The sequence below is a fragment of the Crocuta crocuta genome, unplaced genomic scaffold (assembly GCF_008692635.1).
Source record: "Crocuta crocuta isolate KB4526 unplaced genomic scaffold, BGI_CrCroc_1.0 scaffold31, whole genome shotgun sequence".
Taxonomy (NCBI): Eukaryota; Metazoa; Chordata; class Mammalia; order Carnivora; family Hyaenidae; genus Crocuta; species Crocuta crocuta.
This window is the reverse complement of record NW_027528362.1, coordinates 14,337,245-14,354,252: the sequence shown is the minus strand read 5'-3', so window position 1 is coordinate 14,354,252 and position 17,008 is coordinate 14,337,245. Positions and strand designations below refer to the sequence as shown.

The 17,008-nt window shown below is 55.9% G+C and overlaps 2 protein-coding genes across 6 annotated transcripts in view; both read right to left on the bottom strand.

The window, feature by feature from the left end:
- The window catches only part of ATP11A (ATPase phospholipid transporting 11A), a 52,385-nt gene extending 48,344 nt beyond the window's left edge, over positions 1-4,041 (bottom strand). For 2 of the 5 annotated variants that reach the window (XM_077753919.1, XM_077753920.1), the window contains exons 1-3: positions 3,824-4,039; positions 766-873; positions 33-161 (exon numbers count right to left, since the gene is read on the bottom strand). In XM_077753919.1, coding sequence (XP_077610045.1) covers positions 33-161; positions 766-873; positions 3,824-3,979 — 393 coding nt within the window. In that variant the 5' untranslated portion in view covers positions 3,980-4,039. Of the gene's footprint in view, positions 1-32; positions 162-765; positions 874-3,823 lie in introns of all 5 variants that reach the window. The other 3 variants (XM_077753916.1, XM_077753918.1, XM_077753915.1) reach the window with 2 other exon arrangements.
- A 1,464-nt stretch (positions 4,042-5,505) lies between these two features.
- LOC144223310 (phospholipid-transporting ATPase IH-like) lies at positions 5,506-16,512 on the bottom strand. The gene is made up of 5 exons (XM_077754010.1): positions 16,306-16,512; positions 15,588-15,710; positions 7,513-7,602; positions 6,674-6,754; positions 5,506-5,996 (listed from the first exon to the last, which is right to left on the bottom strand). Exons 1-5 carry the CDS (start codon positions 16,510-16,512, stop codon positions 5,877-5,879), a joined length of 621 nt encoding a protein of 206 aa, XP_077610136.1. The 3' UTR covers positions 5,506-5,876.
- Positions 16,513-17,008: the final 496 nt, after the last annotated feature.

Sequence of the window (17,008 nt, the reverse complement as noted above, 5' to 3'; positions counted from 1 at the left end):
TGCGGGCACGGCAGGGGCGAAAGGTGCGGTACTTTGTGGCTGGATTCCCCGTCCAGGCTGGCGGTCGTCACGTGGCAGGTGCCGTCTCCGCGGCTGCTGGAGAGGAAGACCAAGTCACAGGGGAAGGTCTCGTCCTCCTTGACCATGACGATGTCCCCCACCTGCAGGACAGACAGACGGACGGCCTCGGTGCGGCAGCCCGCGTGGGGTCCCCGCCACCACCCCGCAGGATCGGCCTTGGCAATGACACTCCCTGTCTGTGCACCGCTTCCCGCCGGCTGGGGCAGGTGTGCAAACACCCGCTCAAGTGATGCAGACGTTTAGCAGGAACGATACGCTGACGCCTCACGGAGACAGGAAGTTAAAATGCAGCCTTCCATCAGGTTTCTGTCCCTATTTTCACAGTTTCCAACCAGTGGAGTTCATGTTTATATGACTTTGCCTTATTCTAGAACAAATTCTCTAACAGTGTTTTAGAGCTTTCTCGATCGTGACAGGTGAGCACAAGCTCATAAAGGCCATGCAACCCTGGCGTGCTCTAAACTGCTCTAAAAAGTCAAGTCTATTTATTGCAACTTGAAAATAAAAACATAAACCTTAAAGTCAGGAAGACAGAGTGGAAGGCTCTGGGGAAGGGGAAGAGGCTGGCCTCCGCCCGTAGAGCGACTCTGGACGACGTCCTGCTCCCGAACCCCCCACCCCGGGCGGCGCTGCGGTGGGGACGGCTCCGGGTCCGGGCGGCAGAGCGCCAGCGGCTCCACTCACCCTCAGCTTCCGGCTCTGCTTCCGGACCAGCTTGCCGTGCTGGATGAAGTGCACCGGGCACTGGTTCATGGCGCTGTCGGCCTTGTGGCGGAGCCAGTCCTCATAGCCCTGCGTGGGAGAGACCGCCATGGGCGGGAGCGGACGGCCGCGGGGCGTGTCCCGCTGCAGCCGTTGGACAAGCGAGGGGCAGAGTCACCTTTCCTCACGCCCGACACCCACCCGCCATCAAGTCCTGCGCTTTTCCCTCAAGTGGGACATCTACCCACTTGTTCGTGGCCCCGGCCGCCACACTGGCTGCCCCACGGCCCTGCATTCTCGTGCCTCGAGTGATGGGGACACACGAGCCCCGACTTCTCTCCATTTGCTGAATGGGGCTCCTGAACTTTCTCCTGTGGGACACGCGTCTCCTGTCTGTGCCGGAGTCCACTGGGTTGACCACACGTGGCCGCTCGCTATCAGCACTGGGGCCGGGGCCTCCGAGGCCAGGAACGTCTCAGGTGGGAGGACCGGGGCGGGGTCTCCTGTGCCCTTTCCCGCAGGCCCAGGGGTGAGCCTCACCTGGGTCCCTACCCCGGGAGCACGTCACAGCCACTGCTGGTGGCATGGCCACAGTACACGTGTGCAGACGTGTGGGCGGGTGGGGGGGCACGGGGCCTGGGCCAGAGGGCTGTGCTCGTGGAGCTAGGCAGTGGCTCAGGCTGGGAGCCCTCGCAGAGCAGCAGGGGCTGTGGGCCGGGGGTGGGTCAGGGGGTCCGGCGCCGCAGTTCCACCAGCTCCGGGCTCTCCAGGCCTGCGTGCGTGCATCTCGGCGTCACACACGACGGCCACCCTGCAGCAGCCGCGGCCCCCTCGTGTGTCCAACGGGGTTGCCACGCGCTCATTCCCGGCAAAGGCACCGTGGTGGGCAGACCTCAGGGGCGCCGTGGCCGCGTGGCCGACAGCGAACACTTGGCTGAGCACACGTGCCCCACCCCCATGCCCGCCCTATTCTGAAGGTCTTCAAGTGCCTTTAGGAAGCCAGTATTTCAGGTGTACCTTCCCGGTCCTGGATCCACCGTGCGTCCGCAGGGCCTCGGGGCGCCTTCCGCTCCCTTTCTGCCTGCCCACAGTCACCGCCCGCTGCTGAGAGCCACCGTCCCCTGAGGCCCTCACGTGGGCTCTGCACCAGCCTCCCGGGGACAAGGACGGTCATTCCCCCGAACACACAGAGGAGGATGGAAACACCTCACTTTGCTGTGCCCGCCGCTCAGAGCAGGTCCTGAGAGATGGTGCACACTCAGCGCCTCCGATCCGTGCGCCAGCCCTTCTCTCCCTTCCTCAGACAGACTCCTTCCTGTTCACGGCTTCCACTTTCCTGACACGTGTGTGTCACAACAACTGAAGTGTTTACATGCTTACAAACACGTATTTCCTTTGTAACTAAGCGCGTCATGCAGTTCCGTGTCTTCCACGTACGTGGCTACTGCACCAGTGCCCCCAACACGCCTAACGGGCGTGTCGTCTGTTACCTCACGAAGGACATCTTGTCCCGAGTTTGTCTTCTACAAAGAGGCCTGCAACGAAAATCTCAGGACACCTCACAGGGCCTCCATATACTCTGAGATGCATATAGTACACACCAACTGCATACACTAGACAGCCTCGGGACCACGGGTCCCGCCATCCACGGCCTCAGCCTCATCCCCTCAGTGCCAGTTTTCCAAGATGGCGCCACCACACCCCTGTCAGCGGAGGTTGCATGTGTTCCACCACATTCCCGCCCCTGCTTGTCCCGCAGGCTTTTACATTTAAAAGCCAATCTAATGGGTATGAAGTAAAATCATTTTGTTCAAATCTGTATTTCCAGGTTACTAAAGAGTGAGAAATGAAATCCAGATCAAAACGAAGAAACCCCTAAACGCTGCTCAGCGTTCTGTATGAGAACAACACTAATGCAGACACTCTCGCACTGAGAAGGCGCTAGGCCAGCAGAAGACAACTTCGAGGCGCTCTTCATACACACACACACTAGAACCTGACCCCGCTCTACGTCCTTCCTCAGTCTAGAGAAAGCCACTGACCTCCACTGTCACCTGCTGTCACATACCACATCTCACGTAAAGCACGTTTTGTTTTGTTTTGTTTTTATTTAAAGAGAAACACCAAGAAAGCACGGCTTTGTCAGCAAGAATTTGACCATTGATCATTTCACTAGAAGCTGCCATTTTTACCAATTATCCAGATCTCCCAAATGGAAGGCTGATGAATCAACACTGAGGTGCAAACATCCTTAGGCTCAAACGTTTGCAGCAGATCGGGGCTCTGTATCTGGAGCGCGCAGAGAATTCTTGCAACTCATCAATAAGTAGACTTTTAACCTGACTTTAAAATGGACAAAGGATTTGCTGCCCTTTCTCTGAAGAGGACACAGAAATGGCCAATAAGCACAGGAAAAGATCCTCAAAATCATTAGTCACCAAGGAAATGCAAACCAAAAGTACAAAGAGCCGCTTCACACCCAGCCCGTGGGAGGCGTAGCCGTGCGTGGCCGTGACCCGGGCACACTGCTGGGGGCCAGGGGCTCGGGGAGGGGAACGGCAGGGTAGGCCTGTGGCCTCCTCCCGAGGGGATGGGAATTTTCCAGAACCAGACAGCGGCCATAGCTACATGGGAATAACTTCTGTCTGGACCGGCCCTGGGGGAACAGCCCCCCGCACGCGGCGAGTCAGAACTCAGCACACTCTGTTAGAAAACTGCACCCTGACTCTGCACACAGCAGGTGCCTACGGCTCAGACGGTCAGCAGTGTGGACAGGTTAAGAAACTCCTCTAAAAATAGATCCCGTGTCTGGTTGCTTCTGAACGTGAAAACCCTGGCTTCCCCCTCAGACTCGGGGGGCATCACGCTCGCTGCCACGTTATATAGCCCAAGTGTCAAATCTAAGTTACCAGAATGAATTTCTAGAACTTGGTTAAATTGTCTACGAACTAGCTGAAACAAACCAGATCACTCCGCTCTGGACAGAAGGCGGCATTAATGAGGATGTGACCTCTTCCCCTTTTTCCTGCGGACTTCTCACCTGTTTGATGGCCGTGACCGTGATGACGAAGAACAACGGGAGCCCGCTCGTCACGGGGCTCGTCGGGGTGTCGATGATCAACTGCAAGCAAAACAGAACTGCAGGGCCGTTCTCCAGGCACGTTGCACTGATGTTAGACACACTGGTCGGAAACATGTGCTTTTGCGTATTTCAAATTGCTTTACTGTTACCCACTCTACCCCCTGACTAGAGATCGGTCAGATCGGGGTAAGTCATCCTATTTCCTACAAAACTGAGGGTAGTTCGCTCTGGTTAAGGGACCCGCTTCAGGAAACCGTGCCCACACTGGCAAAGACACAAGTCTGACTCTAGTGCACATTTTAATTTTCTGCTCTGCTGTGGTACCAGGTTTCAATTACATTATTTGAATAATTTAATGGTAGGGNGGGGGGGGGGGGGGGGGCACGCGGCCTGGGCCAGAGGGCTGTGCTCGTGGAGCTAGGCAGTGGCTCAGGCTGGGAGCCCTCGCAGAGCAGCAGGGGCTGTGGGCCGGGGGTGGGTCAGGGGGTCCGGCGCCGCAGTTCCACCAGCTCCGGGCTCTCCAGGCCTGCGTGCGTGCATCTCGGCGTCACACACGACGGCCACCCTGCAGCAGCCGCGGCCCCCTCGTGTGTCCAACGGGGTTGCCACGCGCTCATTCCCGGCAAAGGCACCGTGGTGGGCAGACCTCAGGGGCGCCGTGGCCGCGTGGCCGACAGCGAACACTTGGCTGAGCACACGTGCCCCACCCCCATGCCCGCCCTATTCTGAAGGTCTTCAAGTGCCTTTAGGAAGCCAGTATTTCAGGTGTACCTTCCCGGTCCTGGATCCACCGTGCGTCCGCAGGGCCTCGGGGCGCCTTCCGCTCCCTTTCTGCCTGCCCACGGTCACCGCCCGCTGCTGAGAGCCACCGTCCCCTGAGGCCCTCACGTGGGCTCTGCACCAGCCTCCCGGGGACAAGGACGGTCATTCCCCCGAACACACAGAGGAGGATGGAAACACCTCACTTTGCTGTGCCCGCCGCTCAGAGCAGGTCCTGAGAGATGGTGCACACTCAGCGCCTCCGATCCGTGCGCCAGCCCTTCTCTCCCTTCCTCAGACAGACTCCTTCCTGTTCACGGCTTCCACTTTCCTGACACGTGTGTGTCACAACAACTGAAGTGTTTACATGCTTACAAACACGTATTTCCTTTGTAACTAAGCGCGTCATGCAGTTCCGTGTCTTCCACGTACGTGGCTACTGCACCAGTGCCCCCAACACGCCTAACGGGCGTGTCGTCTGTTACCTCACGAAGGACATCTTGTCCCGAGTTTGTCTTCTACAAAGAGGCCTGCAACGAAAATCTCAGGACACCTCACAGGGCCTCCATATACTCTGAGATGCATATAGTACACACCAACTGCATACACTAGACAGCCTCGGGACCACGGGTCCCGCCATCCACGGCCTCAGCCTCATCCCCTCAGTGCCAGTTTTCCAAGATGGCGCCACCACACCCCTGTCAGCGGAGGTTGCATGTGTTCCACCACATTCCCGCCCCTGCTTGTCCCGCAGGCTTTTACATTTAAAAGCCAATCTAATGGGTATGAAGTAAAATCATTTTGTTCAAATCTGTATTTCCAGGTTACTAAAGAGTGAGAAATGAAATCCAGATCAAAACGAAGAAACCCCTAAACGCTGCTCAGCGTTCTGTATGAGAACAACACTAATGCAGACACTCTCGCACTGAGAAGGCGCTAGGCCAGCAGAAGACAACTTCGAGGCGCTCTTCATACACACACACACTAGAACCTGACCCCGCTCTACGTCCTTCCTCAGTCTAGAGAAAGCCACTGACCTCCACTGTCACCTGCTGTCACATACCACATCTCACGTAAAGCACGTTTTGTTTTGTTTTGTTTTTATTTAAAGAGAAACACCAAGAAAGCACGGCTTTGTCAGCAAGAATTTGACCATTGATCATTTCACTAGAAGCTGCCATTTTTACCAATTATCCAGATCTCCCAAATGGAAGGCTGATGAATCAACACTGAGGTGCAAACATCCTTAGGCTCAAACGTTTGCAGCAGATCGGGGCTCTGTATCTGGAGCGCGCAGAGAATTCTTGCAACTCATCAATAAGTAGACTTTTAACCTGACTTTAAAATGGACAAAGGATTTGCTGCCCTTTCTCTGAAGAGGACACAGAAATGGCCAATAAGCACAGGAAAAGATCCTCAAAATCATTAGTCACCAAGGAAATGCAAACCAAAAGTACAAAGAGCCGCTTCACACCCAGCCCGTGGGAGGCGTAGCCGTGCGTGGCCGTGACCCGGGCACACTGCTGGGGGCCAGGGGCTCGGGGAGGGGAACGGCAGGGTAGGCCTGTGGCCTCCTCCCGAGGGGATGGGAATTTTCCAGAACCAGACAGCGGCCATAGCTACATGGGAATAACTTCTGTCTGGACCGGCCCTGGGGGAACAGCCCCCCGCACGCGGCGAGTCAGAACTCAGCACACTCTGTTAGAAAACTGCACCCTGACTCTGCACACAGCAGGTGCCTACGGCTCAGACGGTCAGCAGTGTGGACAGGTTAAGAAACTCCTCTAAAAATAGATCCCGTGTCTGGTTGCTTCTGAACGTGAAAACCCTGGCTTCCCCCTCAGACTCGGGGGGCATCACGCTCGCTGCCACGTTATATAGCCCAAGTGTCATTAGCCCAAGTGTCAATCTAAGTTACCAGAATGAATTTCTAGAACTTGGTTAAATTGTCTACGAACTAGCTGAAACAAACCAGATCACTCCGCTCTGGACAGAAGGCGGCATTAATGAGGATGTGACCTCTTCCCCTTTTTCCTGCGGACTTCTCACCTGTTTGATGGCCGTGACCGTGATGACGAAGAACAACGGGAGCCCGCTCGTCACGGGGCTCGTCGGGGTGTCGATGATCAACTGCAAGCAAAACAGAACTGCAGGGCCGTTCTCCAGGCACGTTGCACTGATGTTAGACACACTGGTCGGAAACATGTGCTTTTGCGTATTTCAAATTGCTTTACTGTTACCCACTCTACCCCCTGACTAGAGATCGGTCAGATCGGGGTAAGTCATCCTATTTCCTACAAAACTGAGGGTAGTTCGCTCTGGTTAAGGGACCCGCTTCAGGAAACCGTGCCCACACTGGCAAAGACACAAGTCTGACTCTAGTGCACATTTTAATTTTCTGCTCTGCTGTGGTACCAGGTTTCAATTACATTATTTGAATAATTTAATGGTAGGGAAATTCTGAGAGCCCTTCCACCGTATGTCACAGGACTGAGGAAAATGAGGTTGCTATTCTTAAAACATATCGGACCCACCATTCCCTGATTCAGACCTTCCTGGTTCTCTCCTTTCTCTTCCTCTCTGATCTCTTTAGAGCATCTCTGTGCACATGGGAAGGGGTACACATCACAGAGCTCAGTGGCTGCTGAATTTCTCCTAACGACCAGAAAGTTCCTGATTTCCCCTCCAGGACTGGAAGGGGCCAGAGCCAAGTCAAAGGAACCAAAACACTTGTCCCTGAAGGAAAACAGGTGGAGGACGTGTAGATAAAGGCACCAAGTCCTTGCTCTTCCTCGTTAGCAAACCCCAGTCAATCACCCGAAAATAAAGATCACTTAGTTAGATTGTATGGTGATTAAAAAAAAAAAAAAAAAGACGGCTGGCCTTACCTGTACCAGAAATATGATAAGAAAATAAAAGTTGGCTATTCTTCTGAATTGTTCAAATAGGTTCTTGGGTATGAAGTTCCAAAAGGTGTACTGTGGAGAAGAAAAAACAAAGATGTGGCGCTGCGATCACATTTTGCTCTCCAGCGTTACGCCGCTCCACGGCGAGGGCGCTGCGTTCCAGAGCACAATTTAGTTTTAGATACAAGACTCACCGTCCAAAATTTAGAGTTCTGTAGCTGTTTTATCAACTGGCCGGCCATGCAGGGAACTGCTGACACAGAACAGGACCCCTGGGAACATACAGGCTACCCGGTCCCAAATAATGTGACGGAACGCGGAGCAGTCTTACCGTTAACATGTATTTCATACGCCACGTGAGCTTATGACTGTTAACACACACACGCTGAGCCTTCTTCCCGGACGGTAAGTCCGTCACAGGCTCTCCGGTCCTGGGACACTGCTCCCAGCTGGCGGCGGGAGCTACGCCAGCAGTCGGCATCACCAGGCGGCCTGGACCGCGTGGAGACGCCCCCGCGGCGCGGGTGTCCGGGGTCTGCCCCACGCGCCTCCCCTCTACGGGGGCCTGAGGGGCGGAGAGGGCGCCTGGTCTTGGCCGCCTCCTATTCTCCAGACATTTGATTTTTGCCTCAGGAGGGGAGTTTCCTTAACTTTTGTGTTGAAAACAGCAATGTCCCAGAGGTCATTAATTCCAGCGAACGTTGAGCTCGGTGTTGGTCTGTTAGCTCCCAGTGTTCCCAGACCCACCCCCTTACCCCCCGGGTCCTGTCTGATACGCGGCCTTTACCGGCTTTGGGTTTTGCAAATGTTTCCTGTTGGTGGCTGGTCTCCTGACTCTCTCAACAGTGTCTTTTGAGGAGTACCTCCCACGGCCACCCCTGCGGTGCTGTGCCCAAACCCTCCCGGCCCCACCAACGGCGCGTGGGTTTTCTCGCACGCTACCATCTAGATGTCCACAGTTCTGGGTTCTACACTTAGGTCTATGATCCATTTCGAGTTAGGTTTTCTGAAAAGTGGAAGATCCATGTTGGAGTCACTTTTTGCAAACGGACGCCCAGCGTTTCCATCGCCATTTGTGGAGGAGACAGTCTTCGCTCCTTGGGCGGCCGTTGCACCTCTGTCAAGATGGGCTGACCGCTGTATGCGGGGGGCCCGTTTCCGGGCCCTATGCCATCCCGCTGGCCACACTGCCCTGAGTAGCTGCGGCCTGACATCGGTCTAGACGGTGGCAGCGTCAGCCCTCCGATGGGCCCCTCTGGGTCTTTGCCTCTCCCTGCAAACTTTAGCATCAGCGTCCTGGTGTCCACAAAATAACCTGCTGGGATTCGGATTTGGATTCAGCGACTCTACAGACTGAGTCAGACCGAAGTGACATCTTCACAACACTACGCCTTCGACCCATGAACACGGAATGTCTCTCCGTTTACCTAAATCTTTTCTTTCATCACAGTTTTACAGTTTTCTCACGTAGATCTTGTACATATTTTGTTAAAAGTATGTACGTGTCTTTTTCTCCCATGCTAGTGTAATGGTGTTTCTAAACTGTGAATTCAGCTGTTTGCTGCTGGCCAGGTTTCCTTGGGATTTCTCTGGGATTTTCTCCGCAGACCATCACGTCACATGTTAGGGGCCTGTTCCCTCCTTCCCAAGCTACGTACGTCGCATTCCCTTTCCTTCCTCACTGTATCAGTGAGGACGTCCTGTAAGATGCTGGATGCCAGCGGTGGCGCTGTCCTCAGCCTGAGGGTGAAAGCATCTCATTTCTCATCATTAAGAATGACGGCAGCTCGGGGCGCCTGGGGGGCTCAGTCGGTTGGGTGCCCGACTTCGGCTCAGGTCATGGATCTTGCATTAGTGGGTTTGAGCCCCGTGTCGGGCTCTGCTGACAGCTCAGAGCCTGGCGCTGCTTCAGATTCTGTCTCCCTCTCTCTCTGACCCTCTCCCGCTCATGCTGTCTCTCTCTCTCAGAAATAAAAATAAAATATTAAAAAGAAAGAATGACGTCAGCTGTGGGTTTATTATAGGTGCTCTTTATCAAGTCGAGGAAGTTCTCCATATTCCTGGTTTATTCTACGTCATGAATGGGTGCTGGGTTTTGTCAAGGCCACACGAGGCTTTCATCTGAGGGCAAACAAACCGAGAACCAAACAGGCTCTAGGTCAGGAATGGGGCTGACACTAACAGAGGGCAGAGAATACATGTCTCTACCTCAGTTTCTCAATCAGAGACAGACAGACAAAACCCAAAAGAACCCAACCCTGCCTGCCAATTCTCCCAAAACAGCGGTAATGTTTTCTCCCCCTGAAAACCCCACAAAAAAACCCACCAATCAACCAACCAAACAAAAAAACAACAAAAGAAACCATGATCTGAATCCTTAATTTGCTGCCCTACCCCAGCATGCTCTGGCTACCCTATGGAATTCAGAAAGTATTTCCTCTAGGGCGCCTGGGTGGCTCAGTTGGTGAAGCATCCAATTTAGCTCAGGTCATGATCTCTTGGTTTGTTTTGTTCATGGGTTTGAGCCCCGTGTCGGGCTCTGTGCTGACAGCTCAGAGCCTGGAGCCTGCTTGCAATTCTGTGTCTCCCTCTCCCCACCCCCACCCCCCCATGGTCTGTCTCTCTCTCTCAAAAATAAATACATATTAAAAAAAAATTTTTTTTAAAGAAAGTATTTCCTCTTTATTCTATTGCAAAACACATGGCCGTATCAAACTCCGGCCATGACAACTAAAAATCCAGTGAACTTTAGCGAATTATCTGAATTATTGAGGGACTGTGTTCCAGTTTCGTCATGTATAAATAAGTACACAGCGCGTGTCCTGGAGGAAGGGGCGGGGATCAAAGTACTGCCTCCAAGCAATGCTAAGAAAATAATAGGGGCATTAAAATTTTACAGCCTAACAGTACAAACACAACCTTCTTAAATTTTGTTTTTCTCTTACATGGGCCATGATGAAAGAGCCAGTTACCTTCTGTGAACTTTTAAAAGGAGATGAAAGGAAACAAGTCAGTACGCAGGCCTGGTGCCTACATCCCGTCTCTGCGCTTCTGTGACCAGCCCAGAAGGACCCTTTGTTCTTCACGGGTTTCCTGAGCCCAAATGCAGCCGTCCTCAAGGCCCCGCCCTGTGAAGCCAACCTCACTTCCCAGCACCCAGGCCTGTATTTACTGCCCACTGGTTGATCAAAAACTTCCCCAAATACTTGAAATATGTCACTTGGTACCAAAGTCACATGGAAAAGGGTCCTACTTGAAACTCCATCCTCCACCTATTGAAAAATTGAGAGACAGGAGTCAGATGCCGTGTAGGACGCGCCTCACAACGCCTGGGGAAGAACGTGGATGCACAGACGAGGCCAGCGCAGCCACCGGGGGAGCCGCGGACACTGGCAAGAAGGACGTGGGAGACTATCACAGCCCTGACTTGTTATATACTCTTCAAAGTTGCCGCGTTAGAAAGTTTTCATCTTACATATAAGAAAATAGTGTCATCCTATCCCCAAAAGCAAAAGAATCAAGAGGAAAAATAAACTATTGGGACCTCATCAAGATTAAAAGCTTCTGCAAGGCAAAGGAGACAATCCAGAAAACTAANTGTATGCCCAGTCTTGTCCTTTTTTTTTTTTTTAATTTTTAATGTTTGTTTATTTTTGAGAGAGAGGCAGAGTGTGAGCAGGGGAGAGACACAGAATCCGAAGTAGCTCCAGGCTCTGAGCTGTCAGCACAGAGCCCGACGCGGGGCTTGAACCCATGAACCGTGAGATCATGACCTGAGCTAAAGTTGGACACGTAACCCACTGAGCCCTCCAGGCGCCCTGGTCTTGTCCTGTTTTAACGCTACCCTTTCTGGGCCCCTTGCAGCTCCCCAGCTCCCCAGATTCTAGTGTACGAGGGAGGCAGCTCAGATGTAGACATGAAAGCCACTTACATGATTGCTGAATTCTAATCAGGCGGGAGAGGCCACACAGCCGGTCAGACATTACACTTTGTAATCTCCTTACTGCGAGGGATAAATTACTGTAATAAGTCATTACTACAGATAATGTGGTCAAAAGGAGGGTCACTAATTCCTGATGGCGTGTGACAGGGTGAAAACCCCGTGAGATAATTTAAGTGCGTGTGACTGTGCACACGGATCAGCACCATGCAGACCAAATCTGTAACACGAGCCTCTGACAACACATGTAAGAGCCGACGAGCTGAGGACTTTGTGGGAGGCGGAGAGTGTAGACTCGGGCACAATGTCGTGCGGGACTTGGACCCTCCCGCGGCATCAGGCGCCAGCTCCCCGACCCAGGACTGCAGGGGCGTGGTGTCAGCTCGCCTTGCCCCTGCAGACCCTGTGAGGGGTCCCGAGTCACATAGGACGACTCCTGCTCTTGCCTTGGTCACGTCGTGGACACCGTGCACTGAGGTGTGTGGGCCCCACGCCGAGGACGCCTCCCAGGCGCACGGCTCTGTCTGTGGCGGTGGCCGCAGTTCTGGGCCCGCTGGGAGTGTGGCTCGGGACAGAGCACGCAGCCCACCGGTCTGCCCGGGGCGCGGCTGGGAAGTGAACTCCGGACACGCCTGGCGCTGTGCTCTGCCCACTGCCGGACAAGACCACGTGGACCACACCACGCAGTCCTGGCCATCAGGTGCCTGAGGCGGCCCCCCCACGGTGCTGTCCGATGGCCCCGACATGGCCCCGCAGGCCGGAGAGGCTCCCGTGGAGGGAAATCCACAGGCGTGGGGCTGGGCTCGCTCTCGCTCACGGCTGGGAGCCCAGGACGTGGAAACCAGTCAGGCCCGGCCAGGATCTCTGGGGAAGGACGCCGAGCAGGCTCCGTGCTGGGCCTGCGGACATGAAGGTCAGGGTCAGGCTCGCTGCTGAGGCTCAGTCGCGGGCTCGGCTCTGAAGCTGCTGCTCCTCCGGTGGGCCGACCTCCTGTGTGGCAGGTACGACGTGCTCACAAGTCCTCGGAGCACTGTCTGCCCCCCTCTGACCAGCAGACACAATCCTCCGTGGCCAAAAGTCACAAGTGATGTAGCTTTCTCGAAGGTATGGGGTGACCGCACATCCTCAGCCTAGTATCAGGTTTGTAGCGTCCTGCGGGCAGACTGGGGGCCACACGGATGTTGTGGATTCGATGAGGTGGCACCGACCTCGTCCCGAAGCCGGATCGGCTCGCGTTCAAGCTCAAGTCCCGGGCGCGGGGCTCTGCGTGTCGTCAGGAGCAAAGGAAAAGGGACGCGCGGGGGACTCTGTTCTGGCTTCTCCTTCATCCCAGAGCCATCCCAGTGTCTCCGCCAGGAAGGACACAGAACTCTAATCATTGACGCCAGTGCCGCCGCCTCCGGGAAGCACGGTGAGCCCGGCAATGTCGCCCCTGCCGTAACTTTTCACGCGGTAAAGCTCTCTGATTAAATGCAATCGAGCTGAGTGGAGGCTTCGTGCGAGGAAGAAGTCTTGCCCAGCAGCCTTTTCTTCTAAGAGAAACGTTTTCCCAAGAAAACACACATACGGTACAGCAAACATTCTCTGGAAATGTTGGAAACTCAGGGTTTACAAATTCAGTTCTTTTCCCAACACACTGAGGTGTTTTATTGGGTTTTTAAAAATATTCACTTTTGAGAGAGAGAGAGGGAGACACAGAACCCGAGGCGGCTCCAGCGAGCCCCCCGCCAGCTCTGAGACCCCGGCTCCCACGCTCCCCGTGGCCTCCGCCCGACCTGCCTGCTGCCGGGATGGTGACTTAGTTCCTCCTGCTCTGAAGGAACTTTCCCGAGAAGCAGCTGCATGGATAGCCCCCGGGTCGCCGCAAGTCCGTCTCAAACCCGCCCTCACTGGGCCCCAGCAGCGCGTCACCATCGTAGGAACCGAGGCGGCACGGGGGCCCCAGTGTGGAGGGGCAGAGGGGACGGCGGGGGGCCTCGGCAGGGGGGCAAAGGTGGCGACTCACAATCACCGCGGGAGTATTTGAAAGAACAAAAGGGAAATAGTAAGTTGTTCTGACAGATGAATCAGAGGACAGAGTCGGGAATGGCATTTAGGAAGCACTGAGCCTGGTTCTCGTCCCCACGACACTGTCACGAACAAGCCTCCATCGGCGTCCGGCTACCTTCCACCACGTGCATCAAGCAGGCCCTCAGAGCGCCCCAGTCAGCCAGGCGCTTTGTCTTCCAGAAGGTTCCCCCACAAAGCCTCGCGCAGGGCTTTCCACATCCACCCGAAGGGACTGGGGGCTGGACACTCAGGCCAGGCTCTGTCCCTGGAGGGGCATATCAGCCACCGCAGGGAGCCACCGGTGGTCAAAGGGTCCAACACGCGTCCTGGGCTGAACACTGGGCAGCGTGGGCGGTTTCGTGGCGCCCGCCCCGACATGCTCACCTGGCACCCGCGGCCGTGTTTCTGGTGCATTCTCTGACTCGGTGCACCTCTACTGCACGGGGGCTGATTCTTAAGAACCGTTTGAGGTTCCCGTTTTGGGCAGATGAGTGGAGGTCTCTGGTGAAAGTGCCACCTGAGGCCGCCAGGGTCACACGGGTCCCTTTGCCAACGCCAGCCTGGGGTCAGGTCTGCTCGGTCACGCCTCCTGTCACTTACCCCCCAGGGCAACAACTTACCACACACATCGCTAGGGATTTTCCAGATGAGCAATTCTGGTGATTAGAGCTATTGTGTCCCGTTACAGCTTTAAATAAAATAGTTCCTTTTAAAAAAACTGCTTTAAAGAGGAAGACTTTTCTGTTCTCAAGTATTCTTAACAAACTTAGGTGCTCTGATAGTTTATAGAAAAATGTAGTGTGTCCCCCACACGGACGTGCACAGCGGGACACACGCCTGGGACCACGTGTGTCACCCACATGGACGTGTGCACCAAGACACACAGGCACGTGTACACACCTTCATGGACACGGGTGCGTGCATCTGGAGAGAAAGTTCTCCAAATCTCCATCATTTGCTTTTTTTGTTCAAAGTCAGCTGCTAGATTCTGTGCCTGTCCTGGAGCCACTGCCCAGTCACTGTGCAGGCGTGTGGAGTGCGCCTCTGTGTCCCCAGCCTCCAGTCCCAGCATTCAAGTGCTGACCCTCCAGTCACTGGCCTCCCGGTGCAGGCCTGGCGCTGACTGACTGACTGACGTGAGCCTGGAGCTGACTGACTGACTGACGTGAGCCTGGAGCTGACTGACAGACATGAGCCTGGAGCTGACTGACTGACGTGAGCCTGGAGTTGACTGACTGACAGACATGAGCCTGGCGCTGACTGACTGACTGACGTGAGCCTGGAGCTGACTGATGTGTGCTTAGTGCTGACTGACTGACTGACGTGAGCCTGGAGCTGACTGACTGACTGACGTGAGCCTGGAGCTGACTGATGTGTGCTTAGTGCTGACTGACTGACTGACGTGAGCCTGGAGCTGACTAACTGACGTGAGCCTGGAGCTGACTGACTGATGTGAGCCTGGAGCTGACTGACTGACAGACGTGAGCCTGGAGTTGACTGACTGACAGACATGAGCCTGGAGCTGACTGACTGACAGACGTAAGCCTGGAGCTGACTGATGTGTGCTTGGTGCTGACTGACTGACTGACGTGAGCCTGGAGCTGACTGACTGACGTGAGCCTGGAGCTGACTGACTGACGTGAGCCTGGAGCTGACTAACTGACTGATGTGAGCCTGGCGCTGACTGACTGACTGACTGACGTGAGCCTGGAGCTGACTGACTGATGTGTGCTTGGCACTGACTGACTGACAGACGTGTGCTCGGTGTTTCCATTTACAAGGTGGCCCCACACCCCTCCCTTCACTGGTGACCCCCAGCATCATCTCTACTTCACAGGTGAGGACACCCTGGCACGTGGCCAGATGGCCAGCACATACATGGCAGGAGCAGACCTCGTGTGTCCACGGGGTGATTAGGGGAGGTGACGGAAAGGTGGTCTGCCGCCAGCCGGGGGGCTGAGCGTGGGCCGAGTACGTGGATGCCCCCAGGGCGCCTGGCAGTGGTGGGCAGGAACCTCGGGGACAGACCAGGAGCAGGGTGGGGACCCGCTGTGGAGGCACAGCTCACCTTGGAGGAGACGATTCTGTTGTCGGGGTGCCTCTGCGGGATGTAGGCCTCAGCACCTGGGGGGGGCTCCTTGTGCCCCACGTAGATGGTCCGGCTGTCCACGCAGTTCTCCTCGCCAGCACACTGCGGGGAACAGAGCGCGGTCAGCGCAGGTGAGGCCCCCCCGCCGAGCGCAGGCTGTAACACGCGTCCTCCCGCACAGGAAGGGCTCCCCCTCACAGTACCCCCATGGGCTAAGTTCCTCGAGGGACTGTGCTGAGCAGGTGGTCTGCACCCACAGGGGGTGCCGACGGGAACCCTTGCAAGCTGGTGGTCGGGGGACGAACGCGCTGGGCTCAGATGCGGACAGAACGCCCGGCGCCGTCCCGAGGCTTCCAACAGATCGGACGGCCGCTTTAGAAATGCGGCAGCGGGCCGTTAACGAGAAGGTAAAACTGGGTTCCGGATGGAGCTACTAAGCCGTTTTGGGTCTCCCTGCTCAAGGGCCCTTCTGGGAAGAGGGGAGGCTGGCGTCTCACTCTGTATTATTTAGTATCGTGCGTGCCGGGCAACCAGGAAGCGTCTTCGGTCCAGGAGAATCTTTAAAACACTGAACGAGACCCTGTGCCTTCAGCACGCAGGGGCCTGAGACGCCGCAGCCACAGATGAGGGACTAAAATGNAGCCCCGCGGCGCAGCCCCGGGCCCCCCCCTCGCCCGCAGGCGGCCTGCTGGGGTACAGTGAGCCGTGGGGGAGGGGAGGTGCGAACACCACTGCAGGGAAGGTCAGTGTGACAGGACAGAGGCAGCGGGGACCGGAGGCGGGAGGCAAACTGCACAGCNAGCAGCGGGGACGGGGTCACGTAGGCCAGCGGCGTCCCCGTGGCCTGAGGCGAGGCAGCCTCATGGCGCCTTGTTTTGTTCTTTGCCTGTGCAGCGTGGCACATGCCCACCGCCCAGCTTGGCGGCACCAGAGCCCACAGGTGCGCCCCCGGCCCCACGGCAGCCGCACGCGTGCACCTTCCCTCCGTGCCCGCTCTAGGGCCGGGCTGTGCGGGCTGTCTGTGCAGACTGGGGGCAGAGACCGACGTGGCCCCCAGACCCCACCCGTGCTTCCAGGGACACGCAGCAGGGACGTGGGAGATGGCGCAAGATCGCTGGAGAGAACGGGCTGGGCCCCCCGCCTGGCAGGGACTCGGGACACGGTACCCGGCAGCCCGCGATGCGAGGGCCCAGGCGCGTCCCCAGCGCCCACGCCCTTCCCCGCTGCTTCCCTGCCGGGTGAGGCCACCAGTAAGGGGCGCTGGCTGACGCGCCGGCCAAAGAGCTTTATAAACAAGTAAGTCCCAGACATCTCTTTGTGGCTCAAGACACGGCCATGGACGCTTCTCATTCCCACAGATTCCCGAACTTATGTTGAAAAGGAATATATGACACAGGAAC